This window comes from Macaca nemestrina, chromosome 2, assembly GCF_043159975.1.
Source record: "Macaca nemestrina isolate mMacNem1 chromosome 2, mMacNem.hap1, whole genome shotgun sequence".
Lineage (NCBI taxonomy): Eukaryota > Metazoa > Chordata > Mammalia > Primates > Cercopithecidae > Macaca > Macaca nemestrina.
In genome coordinates this window covers 183,759,267-183,782,842 of record NC_092126.1, presented here as the reverse complement: position 1 = coordinate 183,782,842, position 23,576 = coordinate 183,759,267, and the positions used below count along the sequence as shown (strand labels likewise).

Below are 23,576 nucleotides of genomic sequence, written 5' to 3'. Positions count from 1 at the left end.
TCTTTTTCCACCACCTGAATGCTTTTCTCCTCCTGAGGTCAAGGGCCATATGTGTGATCCAGTGCCTGGCACATGGAAGGAACTCAGTAAGCATTTTGAAGTGAATGAATAAATGAACTAGATGATAAGTGAATTTTTCAGGTACTGAAACTGTGTGTTGAATATTTGTAAATATTGATCTGGCTATGCAATGAGTATGGCCAAGGATTTTTAAACTGTCCAGTTGGTTTTGTGTCTTCTCTATCAGTGAAGTTCTGACTCGGCAGTTCTGAATCAGCAGAATTTCTGTGCTGTATCACTTTCATCTTCCATAACATAGCCCATGCAGCCGGGTAAGTCAGTACAAATTACTGACATAGTATGACCATGACCTCATTTGACCTTTTAGCAAATAAGACTTTTCTATTATAAAGTGAGAAGACATGTACGTGGAAAAAGAGGTGCTATTTTCTATTCAAGGCAGATGATTTGACTTAGAGAACTGTGTGACAACTGGCTTCACTCGTGTTCTCTTGGCATCTTAACAGAACATTTGAGCCATATTTGAAATACCATTATGTTCCTATCTGCAAGTTCCACTGTTGGAGATTCTCATTCGGTATGTTTGGGGTTGGGCCCAGGAATCCATACTTTTAAGTATCTCCCCAGACAACAATGATGATCACTTAGATTTGGGAACCACTGGCAGAGAAGGGTTAAGATCTCAGATATGAGAGTCCTTGAGTCCTAATTCTCCTCTCTAGTTACTAGCAATGTGATCTTGGGAAAGTTACTGTCTTTGAGCTTCTTCAGGATCATTATCTGAATATTATGTGGACAATAATATTACCTCCTTTAAAAGGTTGTTAGGATTAAATGAGATAATCTACTGCACTTAACACAGTGTTTGACAGTAAATATTTAATTAAATGTAATTGTTATTATTATCACTAATTATCAAGTTCTTTACAAGGGACCTTTCTTTGTATTTTTTGTATAGAATATACAAAGTAGAAACTAACATCTACAAAAACAATTCCTATTGTGTGTGTGTGTGTGTGTGTGTGTGTGTGTGTGTGTCCTTTCTTTTAATGGGAATCTTAATTTAGCTTCAGGGGTTTAGTTAAAATTCTATGTGAGATTACTCTGACCCCATTTACTCTTCATGAATAATTTGCCAGTTAGCAACTCTATACTTAAAAAAATTATTGGAGAACTTTAGTGTGTATGTGTATGTGCATGTGTGTCTGTGTGTGTGTGTGTGTGTGTGTGTGTGCGCGCGTGCGTGCACAGGCTATCAAAGGAATGCTTACCCGGAAAATGTAAGACCAGATGTTCTAGTGCAGCATTTCTTGAACAAGTAGATGGCTAAAGTGTCATAATTTAGGAGCTACAAGTTGAGGCTGTGGGTGAAAGACATGCAGGGAGACACCTATTTCGAGTTCTGGCCTCTTCTCATAAAATTAATTTTTTCTCTGATCCAGTATCAAACAGAAAATGGAGCAGAGGTACTCTGAGCTAGGGTTTGGTGGTGCTACCTGCAAAATAAATTGAATTTTGATTGTATGTATACACTGTACCATGTGCTTGTGTATGTTTCATGTATCCATGGAGGAATGATGTGGAAGCCTTGGGTCAGGTGAGGGGGGCTGGGGTGTGGGTGGAGTCATGGTATCAAAAGGATTTAGAGCCACCCCTGGTACAATAGCTACTTGTTAACAAACTTACTCCCAAGAGTCACAGTGAATAATGGAAAGTCAGATTTTCATGCAGAAATACTTATTCATGGCAGGGCAAGATTTCTTTTAGGTGAAGCAGAAACTCTCTAGAGTAAGAGAATGAGTAAATTTATTTGAAAAATCTTCTTTGCATAAAGAAATAATATGGCTAATAATGGGGTATGAAGTATGTCATGTTTTTCATCTGTATAGATTAAAAAGTCCATCACACTGCTAATTTTAACTCATAATAACTTAAAGTTGCTATCAGTTCTAGTTAATTTAGATAACCTCAGTGTATATTTTGCCACATTTTTATTCCATTTCCATTCAACTGCCTATTGAATTCTCAAATTGCATGGAGAGTAGGTGATGAGAGTCGTAGTCTGCAACCCCTTTCCTGTTCTTTCACTTGAGTGAACCCTTCATATTCAGAGTTCATTTATCATTGTCAACAAGAGCTGTTGTCATCTGACCAGAACAAATGAGAAATTTCAGTTCTTGGGGCAAAACGCATATTCAGAGCTGAAATTTTGATTAAGTACAAGGCTGATTGGTTAACGGTGAAGGGCTTCAGTGTGGGGTCAGCTCACCCTTATTGCACATTCAAGTACAATATTAGGTATTCTTAGATGTCCAGAACCTGTGAAATTCTTAATAGAGTTGGTTTATACATTGGTTTGACTTATAAGAACTTAAATCTTGTCTAAAAACCTATATGGATTTCAAAGACTTAGAGAGGATTAAAAGGCTATAAAAATTTAAATAACTTCATCCAGTGAGTATGTTTACCTAAATGTGTCATCAACCTTCTCAGTTTTCTGGTTAGAAAACTGGTTTGGGACACACTGACTCACACTGTCGACTGATAGAATGCAAACACATTCAGAATTCTCCTGGCAAGACTAATGTAACAAAAACAGGGTTCTGGGAGCTTTTAGAGGTGAAATGTTTCATTTCTTCAATAAATCTTCCTATCACTAAGAGCTTTTAAAGTAAACAAACACATGTCTTCACAGTTGTTAGGTGCTGGGTGAAGTGGCAGATGCATATTGTCATATCCAGTACCCCTTGCCACTTTCCAAGGAAACAATTTTTATAGGTGACCTGGGGAGTATTATGTTTTAGCCCTTAGATTGACAAAAAGTAATACCCTATAATTCTAACTATTATCTCCATATGTAAATAAACATTTTATGGGGTTTATATTTTCCCTTTGGCCTATAGATGTCAAATTCTTTGCCCAAATAATTACCTATACTCTTCTCAGGACCCTCATGCAAAAAAGTAGATAACTAGAATATTTTTACCCATTTTGTAGATGGAAACATCAACACACAACTAGTGTTATTTTTCTTAATGTTGCCCAACCAACTTGGGCCCAAACTCAAATAATGGCCCAAGACAGTTATATTCTCTAAGTAAGGTTAGCTGAGCAACTCTTTTCAAGAGATGGAGACTGGACTGTCTTCTTGGCAGAGCTCAGGGTACAGTTAAAATAAATAGACGCTCCTGTTTCTTTCTCTTTTCCAGTTGGTTATATCTCATTGCCGTTTGTTCATTCACATGTTGCTGTAATTAGCCAATTTTAGGCTAGGCAAAGGGATTAGGTAGCGCATTACACACCCACATCTCCCTTTCTGGGATTTAGGATGAAATGAGATTTATTTTTCCATTTGCTTCATCCGAATGGAAATGTATTTCTTCAATCCTATTTGGCTGTAAAGTAAGTTTTTATCAGGAAGTTGTACAATAATGGATAATGTGAAATCCATTTCTCTTGGGTGTTTTGCTCATAAGAGTTTTCTGGTTGTTGTTGTTTTTGTTATTGTTATATATTATATAATAACGTATATATTATATATTATTATAACAAAATAATAATTGTTATTATTAAGTTGTTTCCAAATTTGACTCTAGACACACCTAACACAAGGCCTGTATACACTAACAAATTGCCAGTGGTGGGTTGAGATTTTTCTGCATGACAAATGTCTCATGGTCTCAGGATAAAGGGGAAATCCAAAGTTGTGGCATACAGGGTCTGTATGCCCTGGCTGTAACATACTCATCCTCAACAGAGGCTTAGCTCCACAAATTTATCTTTTTAATGTACCTGTGAGTGCATTTCTCTGCCTGCTAAGTCTACTCAGCCTTGAAGCTAATTGCTGCCTGCTGAAACCTTCACATTCCCTCCATGCAGAACTAATCCATCTTTCTAATCAGATCCTTGAGCACTTTTGTACGTGCCTTTGTTACAGCTCACAATTAATTACCTCATACTACTTACGTTTCCACCTGGGCCTCAAAGACAGGATCCACGTCTTCATTTTTTTTCCCTAGTTCCTAGTTCCAAGCATAGTGTTAAGTTAAATGAATGAATGGATAATAAATATCCCCATTTTCTCTCTTTTCATATATAACCTAAATGTTCGTTCTTTTTTTTTTTTTTTTTTTCCAGCAAATAATCATTTTCTTTACGTTATTTCTTTTTGGTATATCTTCATTTACCTTTTTCCAAGTCTTTATTCTTTGCTTCTTAATAACATTAAAAGTTTTAACTTTTAAAGTGTTAAGAGGCCGGGCGCGGTGGCTCAAACCTGTAATCCCAGCACTTTGGGAGACCGAGGCAGGTGGATCACGAGGTCAGGAGATCGTGACCATCCTGGCTAACATGGTGAAACCCTGTCTCTACTAAAAATACAAAAAACTAGCCGGGCGAGGTGGCGGGCGCCTGTAGTCCCAACTACTCGGAGGCTGAGGCAGGAGAATGGCGTGAACCCGGGAGGCGGAGCTTGCAGTGAGCCGAGATCGCACCACTGCACTCCAGCCTGGGTGACAGAGTGAGACTCCGTCTCAAAAAAAAAAAAAAAAAAAAGTGTTAAGAACACAGCGAAACTTTATCTCATGCCCAATCTACATTATCATTAATAGTTTTATTATCTATCTTGGTCATTTAAATCAACCAAGTTACACATCCATCCTGACTTTTTTGGTTTTATTCAGCCATAAAAAGGAATGAAGTGTACTGATACATGTTACAACATGTCTGAACCCTGAAAACATTATTTTAAGTGAAAGAAACCAGGGACAAATAGCGACATCTTGTATGATTCCATTTATATGAAATGTCCAGAATAGGCAAAACCATAGCAACAGAAAGGAGATCAGTGGTTTCTAGTGGCTGTAGTGTCACTGCTTAATGGGCACAGGACTGCTGCTTCTTTTTTCTTTTTTTCTTTTGAGACAGGGTCTTGTTTTGTTTCCCAGGCTGGAGTATAATGGCGTGATCTCGGCTTCCTGCAGCCTTGACCTCCCTGGACTCAGGTGATCCTCCTACCTCAGCCACCCAAGTAGCTGGGACTGCAGGTGCATGCCACTCCACCCAGCTAAATTTTGTACTTTTTGTAGAGATGAGGCTTTGCCATGTTGCCCAGGCTGCTCTCAAACTCCTGGGCTCAAGCAGTCCACCTGCCTCAGCCTCCCAAAGTGCTGGGATTACAGGCATGAGCCACCGCACCTGGCCCACAGAGCTTCTTTTTAATTGACAAGTAGTATTCCGTTACATGGATATACCACAGTTTTGTTTATCCTGGGATTACAGGCATGAGCCACCGCACCTGGCCCACAGAGCTTCTTTTTAATTGACAAGTAGTATTCCGTTACATGGATATACCACAGTTTTGTTTATCCTGGGATTACAGGCATGAGCCACCGCACCTGGCCCACAGAGCTTCTTTTTAATTGACAAGTAGTATTCCGTTACATGGATATACCACAGTTTTGTTTATCCATGCCTCAGTTGATGGACATTTCGGTTGTTTTTACTTCTTGACTATCATGAATAATGCTGCTGTGAATATTTGTGTACAGATTTTTGTGGACATGTGTTTTCATCTTCTTAGCTCTATACCTAAGAATAGAATTGCTGAGTTGTATGGTAACTGCAATGGATTGAATATTTGTGTCCCCCCAAACTCTTATGTTGAAATCATCAGTGTGATGGTATTAGGAAGTGGAGCCTTTGGGAAATAATTAGGTTTTGAGGGTAGAGGAGCATTCATGAATGGGATTAGTGGCCCTTGTAAGAACTTTCTCACCCACTTTCCATCATATGAGGAAACAAGGAGAAGACAGCAGTCTACAACCCCAGAAGAGGAGGGACCTTACCAGAATACTGCTAGCACCCTCATCTCCAATTTCCACCTTCCAGAACTGTGAGAAATAAACTTCTGTTGTTTACAAGCCACCCAGTCTCTGGTATTTTGTCTTCATAGCCCCAGCTGACTAAGGCAATAATTCTACACTTAACTTTTTGAGGAACTGCTAGACTATTTTCCAGTGCACCATTTTACATTACTACACAGCAGCATATGAGGGTTCCAGTTTCACATCCTTGTCAATACTTGTTATTATCTTTTTGATTAAAGTTATCCTAGTGGATATGAAGTGGTATCTCTTTGTTACCAGTGATTAACCCATTTCTAAAGGAAAATAGAAAGTAAGAGGCATTTGAAGTTATTAAGAGTCAGTTAACCAAAGAATGTTGAATAGGAAATAAAAATAATACAATCTAAAGCTCATAAGGTGGCCTGGCTAAATGACTTGCATCTATAAATTTGAATAATATGGAACCACTTAAAAAAAGAATAGGAAAAGTATTATATGATCTTCATGAATTGCTGATGTATGCTTGTAATAATCTTTTTAAACATAAATACGAGAAACCATTCACGGTGGATTATCTTTGAGGAGTAGGAAGTGAGAGGAGGGCTATATGTGGGACCCTGAAACATATATTCAAGATATAGAGTGAAAAAGCTTGAATTGGAAATTACTTATTTTTAAGAAAAGAAAAAACATAGAAAACACATATTCAGTCTTATGAATCTTGCTAATGCATTTCTTCTGAAACATCTTCTGAAGCTTCAAGTTACCTGTTTGTCAGGTATCTTGGATATTTCAGAGTGTTATTGAGAAAATCATGGAAATAAATGGAGTGTATGTGTATGATAAGTAGGGAGGAAATACAAAGAAGTGAGGATTGGCAAGTAGAAATTAAGTTAAATAGGAAACTAATGTAGAATTCTCAAACACTCCAAACTAACTGAATTTAAATTAGAGAGAGAATTTGGTAAAGTGGGCCTTAGATCCCACTATTTTCAACAAATCAGACTTTTCAGGACCATGTAGGGCCAGTACTAAGTGTTGTGAACTGTTGCCAAATATGTCATGTGGTGAGAAAGGTGAGCCAGGATCGTGGATTTGGACTCTAAGGCTTGATACAGGATATATGAAGGAGGAAGCCTCAGACATTTCAGAGAATGAGCAACGGAAATTTTTTATTTTTGGAAGACCAGTGATGCTAGGCTATGAGAACCTGAATTTGAAAGAGAAAAGGAAATATACTGAAATTATATTGACAAGGTGAAAAAACTCTTTCAATAAAGTGTTGTAATCTTTAAGTGTTTTTTTTGATATGTTAAGATTTTTTTTTCCAGAAGCAACACATCTCTAAACAAAGCCCAAGTCAGTGGGAAAGTCTGATTCATGTCATTAACATTCACTTTATACTCTTTATAACATCATATCATGTTTAAATTGAGGTCAGATTCAAGATTAGTCTCAGGTAGAGTTATAAAGTAAGAAATTGGCTCTCTTCTTCATTGTTAGTAATGGTATAAATATCTTTTACAACAGGCAGTTTAGCTATAGGTTTTATAATCCTTAAATAGGTTCATAACTTTTGACTTAGCAATTTCATATATAAGAATTCTAAAACAGGGCCAGGCACAGTGGCTCATGCCTGTAATCCCAGCACTTTGGGAGGCTGACGCAGGCGGATCACGAGGTCAGGAGATCGAGACCATCCTGGCTAACACAGTGAAACCCCGTCTCTACTAAAAATACAAAAATTAGCCGGGCGTGGTGGTGGCGCCTGTAGTCCCAGCTACCTGGGAGGCTGAGGCAGAAGAATGGCGTGAAGCTGGGAGGCGGAGCTTGCAGTGAGCAGAGATCGTGCCACTGCACTCCATCCTGGGTGACAGAGCGATGCTCCGTCTCAAAAAAAAAAAAAAAAAAAGAATTCTAAAACAATAATCAGAAAGGCATAAAAATTAATTGGAATATGAGGCCATTCAGGATAGTGTTCTTTATAATAGTGACAAAGGAGGAATAGAAATGCCCACAATAGAGAATTTGTTACATAAGTTGTGATGCATCTGTGTGATACAGTAGTATTCATCTACTTTAATTGTGATGTAGAGTAGTTGGTGATTTGGAAAAATGGTCATGATGTTTTTGTTAGTGAAAAAATATTGAATATAAAAACTACAAAGTATGAGTTGAGTGAGTTGCTTTTAGTGATGAGTTATTGTCTCTGATGTGTTTAATCTTAAAATCCCCTTTTAGGATCATTTTTTTATTCTAGCTCCATGGTAAGAGCACCATACACTCTTACTTCTGCCTTTTTGGGGGTAGCTCTCAAGCTCATTCTGCTTTCCTCATCAAAATGGGCTTGTCTTGTATCCCATTCTCCCATGACCATGCTAACCAAAGGGAATGAATCCAGAAGCTAATTCATGATGAGAGATTAATGGAAAATAATAGATTAAAATGTAGCCAACTTTTCCTACATTTCATTCATTCACTCATTCAAAAAAATATTTGTTTTACCTCTCCCATGTTCTTGGTCCCGTAGAAGGGGCTGTGTAACAAAATATATCAAAAGTAAGCCCACTTGCCTTAGAGTGGGGAATATTTGATTTTTCACAATAACTTTAGACAAGAAGATGCAATTAGTGTGAGGATTTTTGACAGTGGCAAGTCAGAGGAGCACTGGAGTCTTTGGATGTACTTAAAAACCCTCACTTTGGTTCAGTCTTGATTTCGCATATTTGGAAGGCTACGTTTTTCATAATAACCACCAAACTAACATTTCTGTTTCTCTAAGTAGATTGATTTACCAAAAAGAAGAAATGAGTCTTAATGGTTAAAAAAAAAAAAAAAATTCACAGAGCACTGTCTTGCCCAGCTCAGTGTTATACAGTGTTAGATCATTAGGACATTCAGTAATTCTCCTACACTAAAGAAAATAGGATACAACCATGCCTTGGTTATGAGCCCTTATTTGTGCCTCCTCTGTATCCTTTGTTGTCATTAGCCTGCAACTTTGCATTGCACTTACTTGATTTTGTGTCTATCTCCCCTACACTAAACAATATGCCCCTTGAAAGCTCTTATTAATTGTCACATTATTAGAACCCAGTATAGGGTCTACTTAAATGCTTTCTTGGCAATTCAAAAAAATGTGCCCATTGGTATCATGCAGAGTACGTAAGTAAACTACTTTGAAGAAAGGCAAATTTGAAGAAAGATACGTATAATGGTTAATTTTATGTGTCAACTTGACTGGGCCATGGGATGTCTGAATAGCTGGTTAAACATTATTTTGAGGTGTATCTGTGAGAGTGTTTCCAAAGAGGTTAGCATTTTAGTTGGTAGACTGCCCTCCCCAGTGTGAGTAGACATCCTGCAATCTGTTGAGAGCCAGAATGGAACAGAAAACTGAAGGCAGGTTGAATTAACTGACTGGATTAATTGCGCTGGAACATCAATCTTCTGTCCTCTTGCCACTACTGATTCTCAGGGCTTTAGATTGGGAATAGAATCTATACCATTGACTTTCTAGCTTTCAGGTCTTTCGGCTACATGACTGGCTTTCTTGAGTCTCCAGTTTGTAGACAGCAGCTCATGGGACTGCCCAGCCTTCAGGATCATGTGAGCCAATACTTTATAATAATGGTTTATACACACACACTCACACACACACACACACACACATATTCTGTTTCTCTGGGGGACCCTGACAAATACAGTGCTAATGCTCACTGAGTGCTTTGTATGTGCTAGACACCATACTTAGCACTTGCTGTGCATTATATGATTAGTAATCACAAGAACCTATGAGATCTCCATCATTTTTTAAACAGATGGTGAATTGGAGACTTAACAAGATTAAAGGCTTTGCCCAAGGTCAAATAGCCAGTAGGATCAGATGAGAGGATGGGACCATGCTTTATGGTCCATGCTCCATGTTTGTTGTTCTAACTCGAGTCTATGCTTTTAACTCTGATACCCTATGCTCTTCCATAAGGCCTTTCTGTTCAGTGATAGTCACTCATCACTTGTGCCAGCCATCATCTTCATGGCTGGCCAAGGCTGTTTGGCTTCATCTTCTCATCTGAGGAATTAATACACTTGCCAGGAAAGCTTACCTGTGAGTTGCAAATTCAGGATACAGTTTAATTCTAATATCCCACCTTGATTTTCACTTATGAGGCAAAAATTTCCATTTTGATATGATTTAATGGCTCTTTTTCCTCTTTATATTTTTTAGTCCAGATGGAACAGAAGTTTGAGGTTGCCTTTCCACATTCAGTTTTTGGCTACCTGTTTTATAGGGTTGTTAAACTAGTAACCACCAGCCAGTTAGTAGATGTATTTATAGAGTATTTACTGTATGTCCTGCATTCTCCTAGGGCTGTGCGGGCTGTTGGATAATTGCTGTCTTTAATCTCCTTTTTGCCTGATCTTCCACAGTGTTGCAACAGTGGTGTCTGTGCCACAGAACGGACACCTGCATTCTTCCTAAATTATCTGCAGATTATTTTGAGCGTCTTGTCTTTTCAACTGTATTTTAGTTGTGTATTAGATTTATCTTGGACCTCCCGTAACACCAAGCACATGGTTTGAGTACCTAGGAATGATTCTAGGGAGAATAGCATCAAATATATTGTCAGGAGAACTGGCTTCTGGTCTGGCTCTGCAACTATTTCGCTGGAAGATTTGGTGACTTTTTTTATCTTGGACTTGATAGGCCTCACTTTTCTCAATTCAAAAAATCAAAGCATTGGTCTACATTGCTAGGTCTTTTCTAGCTTAAATTATTGACTTCTGAGATTTCTATAATTTTTTATAGTTATCTGATAGATTGATTCATGGTGGTTGTATTAACAGGAATAAAAAGGTTGTGAGTAGACTTCGATGTGCAAAGGTGATATTAGGTTCAGTTCCAAATATGTGGAAGCAGTAGGGTATACCGAAATCTAGATGTCCTTTAAGAATGGACACACAGATTTGGATTTAAAGTTTTGGTGGTAGTCACTGTCATTCTCACTGACCTCTTTTGGTAGTGGAGTTAGAATCCTAGACTTGAGGTAAAAGGTACTTGTTCATGACAGTCACATAATCACAAATTTTTAGGTGTGAAAGAGACACAGAAATCATATAGCCTGCCCTTGTTTTTTTTGTTGTTTTGTTTTGTTTTGAGACAGAGTCTTGCTCTGTTGCCCAGGCTGGAGTGCAGTGGTGCGATCTCGGCTCACTGCAACCTCAGCCTCCCGGGTTCAAGTTATTCTCCTGCCTCAACCTCCTGAGTAGCTGGGATTACAGGCGTGCGGCACCACACCCAGCTAATTTTTGTAGTTTTAGTAGAGACAGGGTTTCATCATTTCGGCCAGGCTGGTCTCGAACTCCTGACCCCATTATGTCCCCGCCTTGGCCTCCCAAAGTGCTGGGATTACAGACGTGAGCCACCGCGCCCGGCTCCTTGTTTTATATACAAGAAAACTAAAGATTTTAGGAATGGAATTTGCCAAAAGTTATACATAGCTGCAGATCAGGTCTGCAGACCAGACTCCCGCTATCTCTAAGCTCTCGGTTCATCCCTCACTAGGCTTGTTAGTGTTTTCTTTTTAGCGTTCATAGTATTCTTTTGTAAGCAATAAATTCACTATCGTGTACATTCAAATACACATTCAAAATTATTTATAAAATTTAGTTCAAAAAACTAAATTTCTGGGTAGGAAAAGCAATCAGGTAGTATTGTCACTCTATGTGAATTTTGACCTCTGAAATTAAAAGGCATTGTATGGAAACCGCTGAATTGTGCAGTTTTAAGAGTATGGTTTTGTGACATCTGTTGAAAGTTAAGTCATCATGTACCATCCTAAATGGTTTTTTAGTACCCACATGAGGTAATTAATCTCTCTGCATCCCTTTTTAGATCCTGTGTTAGGTCTAGCATGTATCCCACAAGGCTGATCGTGTTGTAATTCTGTATAGAATTACAATAACAAAATATGTGTTTGTGGTGGATCTCCATTTTGTTCTGGTAAAGAACTAGATACCCATGACAAAGGTCAAGTGGAGATCTGGCATCCATTTCAATGCTTGCAAGACATAGTCTTGAGAATATGTAATACAAATAACTCCTTGCCAAAAAAACTGAAAGGAAATGATTGCATTTGAGTACAATGTATTCTACAACAATAGTTTAGTGTGTATGAAAATTTAAAACTGCTGGCTTTCAAAATATTTTTTTAAGTAGACTTTATTTTTTTTAAAGCTTTGTACCCACTGTGTATTGCTTTGTGGGATATCCTTAAAAGCTGAGATTTAAGACCCAAGAAGCTGAAAATCTTAATGGCACGATATTGAATTCTCTAGTAAAGTACTTTAGTTTAATGTGTTTATTGATTTCTCCTGAATGTTCTGTCTTCATGAGCATTAATGTTATTACATTAGTTTACCATAGTGGTGCCTTTTTTTCTACCCGTCATGAACTCGTAATGCCTTAGAAGAATCAGTATCAGGTCTTAAAGCCGGCAGTGGTGTCTTTGTTTTACATAATGAACAAATATTCAGGATTGTATGTAGGTGAGGACTATATCTACCTTATTCGCCCAGTATCTAGTATGGGACCTGGCTTGCAGTAGACATATATATTTAATCAATTATTGTTTTTGTTTTGTTTTATTTTGTTTCAGTTAATGAATGGCAAGTAGCACTAGCTCCAAACTAATGAGTTTAACCTAAAAATTGGAGAAATTAACTCATTCATTTACGTATTTCAAAGGAGTATCCAAATCCTCTAGAAAGAAAATTTGATGTTTTTGAGAGAAGCCTTTAAAAGTGGTCTGATTTACTCAGTTAACAGTAGGGTCAAATATGGCTCAAGCAGTGTTTTAGTCACCTTGTCTGATGGCAGTCTGGAAAAATAGGCCTGTCATAATAGAAAAGGATTGATGGTGAAAATACTTGTTTATAAAGTTGTTTCAGACAAAGGGAGAGATGGAAGTGCTTTGTTCTTCATTAAAACTTAACAGCAAAGAACTTCCCAGGGTGTGGTCAAGGCAACAACACTTGAAGCTGGACCCCTGGTGACTTTCCTCTAAAGGGCTCTAAGGCCTCTGCACCACTGTTCAATCCAGTCAAACTTGGACAGAAAAAGGAACAATAGATTAATTCTACCTTGACTCCTTTCTTTGTGGCTTTTGAGAAGCTACCATTTGAACTTCTGATTTACAAAGTTGAACTATCAGTGCTAACCTACTTGGCCAAGATTTTATGAAAAGTGATTTAAGGCTTTAACAAAATCCATGGTTGAAGCCACAGTTTTATACAGAGCTGTCATAACAATATTTGTTTCCTGCTTTAGTTGTTGTTTCAAGACCAGAAATGCAGCAACATATATGGGTAGCATACATAGTTTGTTTTAGTATTCTAAGAAAGAATGCATGGTTTAAAAAAAAAAACAACTTTTTTTTTTTTTTTTCCTTCAGAGCCTTTTCCTCCATTGAAACTGAAAAAGAAAAAAAAATATGCAAGCTTTTTTGAAAGTACAGGCAAAATTGGCATTTCACTTATGGGAAAATTTTGCAAAATTACATTGACTAAAAGTGACTTTTGTTTTGGCTTTCCTGTGAAGCCATACAGAAAGGCCAAAAATTATTGGCATTGCTTTTGTGTAAAAAACCTTTTACATAGACTCCACCTGTAATTCAGCCAAGTACATAATTCAGGTCATTGGTGACACAAGTATCCACATGTTGGAGCTGGTCAGTGAAAGCTGTCATGAAACGTGGATAGAATATTACCATATGGACAGACCAAACCGCACAGATTACAGCTAAGGAAACTTTGCATTAACATGCTTGGGAACAGGCTTTCCTGAGCGGATCCCTGCCCCCACCCACCCTCAGTGGGAAAGCCAATTGCTTACTGATTACGACAGCGACATCACTTGGCAAACATTTTGGCCTGAGCTCAATGTGTGACATCAGTCTCCTTTAGGGTTTTCCACATAAAACAAATTCTCCAAAGAAAACACAGAAATTGAACCTTAATTTGAAATCCATTATTACATCCTCTGAGGTCTCATTAACTACCTCAATCATGTATTTCTTAATTTTTGTATTATTTGCAGGTAGATACAAACCAACAGAATGTGAGCACAAAACCTTTACCGTGTTTATTTCAGAGTTTCAACCAGATAGCCCTTTGTATCTGTTTTCAACCAACCTCCCTTTTACTGGGGTTATGATATCTTTGTTTCACTGCTGGGAGGGTTGCTACTTTGGGAGTGGTTTACAACACTTTGTTTGAGGAAGGAAGTAAACATTGTTTTTTGACCCTTCAGGATAAGTTAGCCTCACTTTTGTGCTAGGCAGCTGTGTGCTTGAGAGAAAGCACTCTCAGTGAAGTTGGAAGGACTCAATCATGGTGTGTTTTGCCATGTCACTTGAAAGCAAGGCACGCTACAGGTATTTCACAGTCTTGTGTGTAAGCACCTCCTCTGAGCATTTATTTACCTGAAGTCATTAGTTTCTCCCACTTCCTGTTTCGTTAGATAGTATTCATTTAATACTACTTTGATGCACATGGCTTTAAAGCAGGTAGAAGTCAGTTATGCCTTATGAGGCCTGCAGTCTCCCAGCAGAAGGCAGGAGAGCAGGAAGGGTGGGTGTGAATGGGCCCACAGTACCAAGATACGGGAATTGTGATGTTGTTCAGGCAAAGCAAGGGAAGTCACATTTGCATCAAGTGAGTTGAGAATAAATTTAATATTGTCACATTCAAAGAATTCCATCTGGAAGCTGTTCCTTGGCATATAGAAACAGATGAATATTCTCATATCTTCTGGAATGGCTAAACAGAGAGTGATAGACACTTTTTCCTACTTCTTGTTAATTGCATGTTCATTTTAATTATTCTTCAAGGCAAAGAATCCTATAAAGGAAACTTTATATCCTATAAAGCAAATCTCTTAAATTCTTTCTCTTAAATTCATTTTATATATTTAGAAATATATTCTTCATATATCGATTCAGTGGTATACACTTTATATTTTTCTCACAATTTTTCTTTTCCTCCAGCCCATGGCCTTTATTCCCACTGATCTTTTGTTCCCATTTATCAGTGTTGTTCCTCCTTGCTCTCTTGGTTTAAATAATCTTTGCCATCTGCCTCCCAACATTCCAGTATAACTTCAGGATAGCCCCCTCCCAGCCTTCCTCCAGAAGATAGTAGAGATACACAGTGAATATCAGAACTCTCCTCCAATAGCCCTTCACATTCCCACCATAAATCTGTATCATCTTGCCTTTTCATTAATGTGGTAAGCCCCCTGGGCAGGGACAGCCTGTACCTCTTTGTTCTATGCCAGGCAACACTCTGACCGTGGTCAGTAAATGTTCATAATAATGAAAGATGAAAGAAAGTATCTGTGTTCAGCAAGTTAGTGCCAAATAAGTATGGCGGCCAAATGAGGCCACTAGTGCCAAACCACAGAGGTTCAAAATAACGTTTAATATAACATTGTCTCATTGAATAACAAATCTTATATTGTAATGTCTGAGTCAAATCTTTCTTTGGTGTCAGATTTCTTGTGCTCCTTTAATCTGCCCCTGTAGATATTTCAGAGTTCATGAGGAGCAAGTTATTAAGACCTTTCCCCTGCCCCCTCTCTGCCATGTAGTGAAAAATAAACCTCCTGGAAAAAATAGAGTGAGTATAAGTGCCATGGTTTCTCTGGCACTCTGAACAAATGTCTACCATAAAGTATGTGGAAAATAAATGAAAGTTTGCTATTAGCCTGGATATTGAGGTAACTAACTTAAGTTCCCTAGCTGAAGTATGAATTGGAAGTAGTTGAATAAGCCATTTGAGATTGGTTACTTTCCATTTTTTCAGTATCAATAGAGAGGGTTAATTGTCCTTTCAATTTCATATGGATGCTTATACTGTCTACAGTGGTTCAGAATAGAGGGTCAAAGTAGAACAAAATAATCTACCCTACATATGATTAGAAAATACTTACCAACCAAACTCTCCTTTTTTTCAGCCGTACTTCTCAAAATACTAGTTCACATTTTAAGTTTCTACATTCTTGTTTCTTATTTTGTTTTTCAAAGCATTGCAATTTGGCTTCTGCCCTTACCGCTTTATTGAAATGGCTCATTAAGTTCCTCAGTATCTTCTTCATTGCCAAATCCTGGGACATTTCATTCTTTTCTGCATTATGTGGTGCTATTTGACTGTTCACTCTCTTTTTAAAGTCTTTGCTTGCTTCATTTCATTGCCTTCTTTAGTCTTCTGGTTCTTCTAAGCTTCCACCATTTTTTTTTTCAGCTTCCATTTTCAACCCCTTTTTCTTCCAGAAAACTGCCAAGCCTTGAGGTATTCTAAGGTTCCCTTTCAACATTCTCTCTTCTCACCACATCAACACCCACAGTTTCACCTATCACCTACTGCGGATCCATATCACCAGCCCATCCTTTTACAGACCTTTTATTTCTGACCATGGATTGACTTTATACATATTATTCTTTACACCAGATACTGTAATATACCAAGGTACCTTACACTCAAGGACTAAACCAGGACTCATCTCCTACCCACTCACCAAGTATAAACCATCCTGCCTGATCAAAATCCTGCAATACAGAAAACTGTGCCCCATTCCTGTATTTCATATGTTCCTGAATAGCCAGGAGTGCGTCTCAGTAGCTCCTTGTTTCCCTTGCTCTTCTCTCCAGTCTAACCAGTCACTAATTCATATTGACTAAACATCATAAGTAGTTCTGCGCACACCCCCTCCTAACCTCATGGCCATTGGAACACATCCCCTTGTCTTTCTCATCTGGATATTTGCCTCCTATGTGAGTTTCCTGTGCCCAGTCTAAAGCTCCTCCAGTTGTTCCTCCATGTTCCCTTAACTGTTCTTTAGGAAAGCGTAACTGATCTCTTATTTTCCCTTTCACAATTTTCCATTTGCTCCTTCAGGCCAACAGTATAAAGTCCAGCTGCTCAAGGCAAGCCTTTCCTTTTCTCATCCTACAATCATGCCCTTTGCTGTAGCCATGTGAAAAGCTTGAGTTCCCTCAAAATGCAGGTTCTTTTCCCACTTCTATACTAACATACTTATTTCACCCCTTCCCATGAATATAGTTTCCATTCTTGTTTGCCTAGGGACTAGATCCCTATTGCATGGTCTTTGCAGCCTTCACAGGGCACTCCCTTCAAGAGTTAGGGGCCCAACATTTATGGTTCCACAGTCCTTATCACACATCTGGTTACCCATACGTTGTACTGATAATGTCTTCAAACATATCCTTTTCCTCACCCTGGACTATGAGATCTTTGAGAACAGAGACTGTATCATATTTACCTTTGTATCCCTGACACCTGGTACAGTGGCCAGCTCATAGATTGCAGAATGGGACACTGTTTTGTCCAAAGCAGCCTTACCTTTCACATTCCTGTTCTAGTAAGCATATGAATTCATCACTCTTCTCCATATATTCTTTATGTTTTCTCTTTTCTTCCTCCAACTCCAATATGGTTTGCCTATGGGATTTTTCTACCACTAAAAGCTGTCCCAGGATTCGTCTGTAAGATTCTTTATGTTTTTCCACAACTTTGTCCAACTACGAAAGAAAACACATTTATAGCCTGTTAACAAATTGTTTATATACAGCCATCTTTCAGTCTTTTAGAAATGTCCCTGTTTTGATTAATTCAGCAATGGGTTTTTCTGTTTTTTCGTTTGTTTGTTTTGAAACAGTTTCACTCTTGTTGCCCAGGCTGGAGTGCAATGGTGCGATCTTGACTCACTGCAACCTCCGCCTCCCGGGTTTAGGCGATCCTTCTGCCTCAGCCTCCCAAGTAGCTGGGATTACAGCCATGCACCACCATGCCCAGCTAATTTTTTTTTTTGTATTTTTAGTAGAGACAGGGTTTCTCCACATTGGTCAGGCTGGTCTTGAACTCGTGACCTCAGGTGATCTGCCTGCTTCGGCCTCCCAAAGTGTTGGGATTACAGGCGTGAGCCATGGGAGCCACAGCGCCTGGCCAGCAATGGGTTTTTTATCTCCTTGTTTAGTGTTTATTCTCTTTTAATTGATACTTTTGGGTGCATTTCAACATAAATGTAGTCTTTTTATTGTAATCAAATTTTTCTTGAGAGAATAATCTGTGTCCCTGTGGGTATCAACAATTTCCACATAACCTCTTTCTGGCACTCTTATGTCTCTGTCCCGAGGAGCTACATTAAAGGAATGGCAGGAAGTTAGAGAATCCTTGCACAGTGTTGGATTCGCAGCTGCCCTAGCTGATCTTTCTGCCCCAGCCCACCCTATAGTTCTCTCTACCAGTATATGCCTCTTGTATCGCTCTGCCAGGACATGCTCATGATTTTCATTTTATTATACATCAAAGTATTTCCATTAAAATAGATATATGGATAGATAATCTGTTATGCGTTGGTGTAGTGTGAATGTCACCAAATGTAAGCACTAAGTCTTTTCTGATTTTCACAGCACCATACTTACATCTTTTTTACAAAATGATCAACCTGTGCCTCTGTGCCTGATATACGTGTTTGTCTCCCCTGCTAGACTGTGAACTCCCTGAAAGCAGGGCCTACATCCTTTGTATTTATTTATTTTATTTTTAATCCTTGGTGTCTAACAGAGTGCCTTGCTTATAAGAGGTGCCCCGTTTACAGATTGAAAACAAAACAAGCAAGCAAGGAAACTGGGATTTATTTATTTATTTATTTATTTATTTTTGTTATGCATCTGCCTTTATTGTGAGCAGCATGTGGGACACTTCCAGCAGTAGTTTAAAAAATTTTTTTTTGATTAGCAAAAGTAGGGATTCAGAGAAGCTGTCCAGTTGATACCCTTAGGAGCTTATCCATGGATGCTTAGCCACAGCAGCAGGACAGGACTCCATAGCCTAGGAAGAGTGAGACCCCCAAGGACATGAGGAGCGCGTGGCAGATATCCCAGGTGCACAGGACTCCATAACCAGGAAGAGTGAGACCACCGAGGACATGAGAAGCGCGTGGCAGATATCCCAGGTGCGCTTGGTGGAGATGGAGGTGACCTCATAAATGAAGAACCAGGCAGTAAAGAACATGCCAGCGGCCAAAAGCATCACAGTCAGATGGAGTTAGACAGCCAGGCTCATTGGGCTGGTTTATCAGCTCCTGGCCTTGAGCTCCATTTTTGTCTGGCACAGGGTAAGCTGCCACCAGAAAAACATGTTGGCAAGAGCTAACTCAGGATCTTTTGCTAGTGATAAATTAAGATCTATTAAGAACTTGGTTTTGAAAACACCCGACTTTCTAGATTAATATAGATGCAGTAACTGATAATGTTGATTGATTTTTACAGTTTGCATTTGTCATAAAAGATTTAGAATGTGTGACTCAGTGTGAATTTAAAACCAATTTAAGTTGTGTATCCTAAAGAGCATGTGTTTGACTAGAAATGTACTTGACTAGAAATCTGGGGCACAAAATGACCTAATCATTTCAGAAAAAGAATACAACTGAGGTGTCCCAGCATATAGGACCCAATCGTTTCTCTCTGACTTCTAAATGCTTAAATTCACAAAATACGTGATTATGCCACACTACTGTTGATGATTTTTAATAAATGTAGCCAGTCCTTTTGTGAAAGCTGACACTGCTATGTTGTATTGCCTGCTGGCAGAGGCATCTTCTGAGAGGGGGGCTCTTGTATTGATTGTCATGGAAGTGTGTCTCCAACCACTGCAGCCCTCTGAAAATTTTATCTTCAGTTGCCCAAACATTAGAGTCCATTGTAAGGAAAATTCAAATCAACTCCTTTTGCAATTTGAGAGTGAAATAGTGATAGGATCAGCTTTACTTTAGGGAAGTTATTAGTTGACTTAGAAAATACATTCAATTTAATTTGTCACAAGATTGACCTTAGAATTAATATATGAATAATTATAGTAGGTATTCAGTAAAGCATAAATGAATTACTAAAAGAGGCTTTTCTAAATCCAAAAACAGTATTTCCTTGGAAAGCTTGTTGTAATTGTCAAGATATGTATATTAAACTTTATTCAAACCAAAGAGAGAAAATAGAAGGTTTATTTAACCCACTCTTGCTTTCCATTGTGTTTTTTTTTCCCTGTATATGTTGGTGGTTGTTTGAAGGGAATGGGAAGGAAGGCTAGAAGGAATCAGTGCCCTTCATTTATTCTGTGACCCCTTAAGTGGTCTCCCTTCCTCTAGCCTCACCTCCTTGCAGTCTGTCCTCATCACTGACAGCATGATTTTTCACCAGTGGGACTTCACTCTCCTGTTCAAGGCCAAAAGACCCTTCACCATCTGAACCTCCTGCCACCTTGGCCCCGTCTTCACTCCATATCTTCCCACCGATCCTACCCAACTTTCAGCCACACTGGACTTCAGGCAATTCTTAGAACTCACCATGGTGCTTCAAGACTACTTTTTCAATGCCAAGACCTGGAAACCTTTTTTCCTCTTTCACCAAAACTTTTCCTATACATGAGCTTTTCAATGCATATTAACTAACTAGATGAATGAAATTAAACTTAAAAGTTTAATTATACCATTGCTTAAAGTAAGTATTTTAAGATTTGCCCTAGGTTATGCTAGTAATACTGAGACTCTTTTATTATAGTGCCTTGGTAAATCCAAAATGTTGTTTTTATATATATATATATATATATATATATATTTTTTTTTTTTTTTTGAGACGGAGTTTCACTCTTGTTGTCCAGGCTGAAGTGCAGTGGCTTGATCTCGGCTCGTCGCAATCTCCGCCTCCTGGGTTCAAGTGATTCTCCTGCCTCAGCCTCCCAAGTAGCTGGGATTCCAGGCATGTGCCACCACGCCTGGATAATTTTGTATTTTTAGTAGAAATGGGCTTTCTTCATGTTGGTCAGGCTGATCTCAAATTCCCAACCACAGGTGATCCACCTGCCTCAGCCTCCCAAAGTGCTGGGATTACAGGCCTGAGCCACGTGCCTGGCCCATATTTTCTGTAACATATTTTTTGGAAGAACTAAGAATACCTTAGGCTATTAATTTTTTTAAGGTAAATTCTGTTATAGAACCCTAGGCTGGAAAGGAATAGGAAGTCGAAACTCTTGTGGACTGAGTCCTTGACTCTTCCCTCCCTCTTGACCACACCTCTGCTCCTAGCCCCAGCCCCAGCCATGTTCCAGCTCACAGGCTTCCACCAGTTTTTCATCTTAAGTCAGTGTTCCTGTCGTGTCATGTAACTAAGAGCAGTTTGTTCTTCTAAATTATTTTGCCTTAAGAATTAGATAAATCACCTCTAGTTTACCCTAGACATGATTGAGATTTTTTAGATTTTTCAAAAAGAACATTATGAGGAAAATAAAACGGTGAAGGGGCTGTTAACACTTCAAGATGGGGGAATGCAAAAGAAGAATAACTTTAGCATGCAAGATGCTTATTCTCATGTAATTAGGGTACAGTCACAGCTGGTCTCAGCGGGAACACTGCCCTCTCTCCCTTTATTTTCTTCCGCCCTATTTAGGAAAATCCTAGGCAGAATTCCCCTTTACTGTTTATTTTCTAGGCATTCCCCTCTCACCTAGTACTTCCTAGACCGAGGAAAAGGATAGACAACTGAGTTGTGTGTGTGGAGTTATTTTGGCTTCAAGGAATTGCATAAACTGATAGCTGAGGAAAGAGAAATCCATAAGGGGGAAGTAGAGGAAAGAGAGGAAAATTGATAAATTATGGAGGTGGGAATGTGAGAGATGTATGTGTATAGGGCTGTCTGTTGGAGGAGTAATCAAAAAAGGTTGGACTTGTAAAGCAGGGCCAGATTGTGGGTCATTTTCAGGGGCACATTACAGAGCTAGGATTGCAAGCATTTGTAGAAAGGGGATATTTCCAGTTTTGCATGTGCACAATAGAATTATTTTGTAATTAAAGTTTTTTCCACTGATTTCAACATAAGTTTGGAATCAAACTGTTTCATTTCACACTTAAGTGTTGAGGGGTTATGCCATTTATAGAGTTTTGTTAGGGTTATGTTCAGAGATCATTAATTTGCATTTGAGCTCACAGGGGCTGGGGAATTTGTGCCTGACACTGTTTCATAGTTAATATGTTGGGAGCCAGTTTACAGTTTTAACAGTATTCACTTGAATGCAGCTCTGGTTCCTTTTGTTTAAAATTTGGATTAAAGTGCAAGTCAACAGACTTTGGGTGGTCTCATCCTTACCCCTTAGAGAAGCAGATCCATATGACCAAACTCCTTCACTATTTGGCAAGACAGTAGTCTCTTCTCTCATGAGACACCAAAGACGAGAATAGCAAGGACATTAGAGGTCAGTCCTGAGGTAGGTTGCCAGTTTATTTGAGTTTATTTGAGGGAAATTTGTCTGAAACTTGCTTTCACTCTCCAGCCTCAACTCATGTTCCTAGTTCTTTCTTTTCTATAAAAATGAAAAATTATGAAATTTTCCATGAAGTTCTCAGAGGAAAATAGAAGAATAAAATAATAATTCCAAAGGGTTTCAGAATGTCAGCAAGTGAAAGAGCAAGCAGTACTGCCTTTTCCCCAGTGGTGGCCGTGTTGGGACTGCCCACCTTTGCGATTGTAATTGCTAGGCACACTTGGTGGGGGAAAGGTCTTTGCTGTCATTAAACTTTGAAGGAAAAAGAAGGTATGCACTCATCTAAAATATATGTTTTTAAAACCTCTATTTCTTGGACAGTTCTTCAGATTATTTCCATTCATGCTCAAAATTTCTATGACATAATACCTCAGCGTTTTCAAAAAATTAACCTCTATGGTTGAACTTTATCTGTTTTTTATTACAGCCTGGGTACCCTGCAAGTTCCCAGAGGGTGTGTGTGTCTGTTTGTGTGTGCACATGTATGTGTGTGCATGTGTGTGGTTGTGTGTCTGTGTGTGTGTGTGTCTGCACATGCATGTGAAGGGGGGAGCATTCTCTGGCATTTGGTAGATTTTTGTTGAATTCAAGAAACAAACCTAGTGAATGCATCCTGTCTATGATTCATTCTTTTCAACTTTCCTGTTGAACTTGTTGTATTTCTCTATTTTGTGTAGGCTTTAAGTGCGTTAGAAAGTAAAACTGTAAGGAATCAAAGAGGAGTTACAGATCGTGCTCATCTGCAGGGCTAGTGCTTGGCTGCCTCCCAGGTACACACCCCTGATGTGGTACATACCTCATTCATTGGTTTCTCATAGATGTCCTCCTGCCAAGGGGCAGATTTCGCTTGAAAAGCATCTCTCTGGAGAGCCTCTAACACCTTTTTTGGAGTGACAAACCCATACTGAGCTTCCAGCAAAGCCAGGTCCATTTTTTCAGCCTTTAAAATGCCTATGACCTCATCTCGAGCCTGTAGGAACAAAAAGTATTTCAGAAAGCCTGCTGTCTCTACTAGCGGTCTCAGCAAGTGATTTTTGTGATAGCTGGCAGTGCTTTCTCTTCTCTTTCAAATATAAATGAATCATATTTCATTTTGACACTTCTGTAAAAAGTATCAAAACTATATCCCTTCATCCTTCTTGTAGTCTAATAACACAATGTTTTAAAAAGTGATTACTATACAACATTGGAGGACTACATTTTTTTATTGTGTTTGATGCAGCTATCATGATATCCGTCAATGTACTAGCATTTGGATTTTCAGGGGGTAGGAAGTAAAATTCTCCTATATGTGTATCAGCTGTTTTTAGATTTTCA

At 38.7% G+C, this 23,576-nt stretch overlaps 2 protein-coding genes across 8 annotated transcripts in view; one reads left to right on the top strand and one right to left on the bottom strand.

Moving 5' to 3' along the window:
- LOC105477475 (cms1 ribosomal small subunit homolog) overlaps positions 1 to 23,576 on the top strand; it is a 369,751-nt gene that overhangs the window by 91,350 nt on the left and 254,825 nt on the right. The gene's annotated exons all lie outside the window — the stretch shown is intronic.
- The window catches only part of LOC105477476 (filamin A interacting protein 1 like), a 297,624-nt gene that overhangs the window by 82,482 nt on the left and 191,566 nt on the right, over positions 1 to 23,576 (bottom strand). For all 3 annotated transcript variants that reach the window (XM_011733987.3, XM_024791455.2, XM_011733988.3), the window contains 2 exons: positions 23,056 to 23,229; positions 17,289 to 17,467 (listed from right to left, as the gene is read on the bottom strand). In XM_011733987.3, coding sequence (XP_011732289.2) covers positions 17,289 to 17,467; positions 23,056 to 23,229 — 353 coding nt within the window. The remainder of the gene's footprint in view (positions 1 to 17,288; positions 17,468 to 23,055; positions 23,230 to 23,576) is intronic.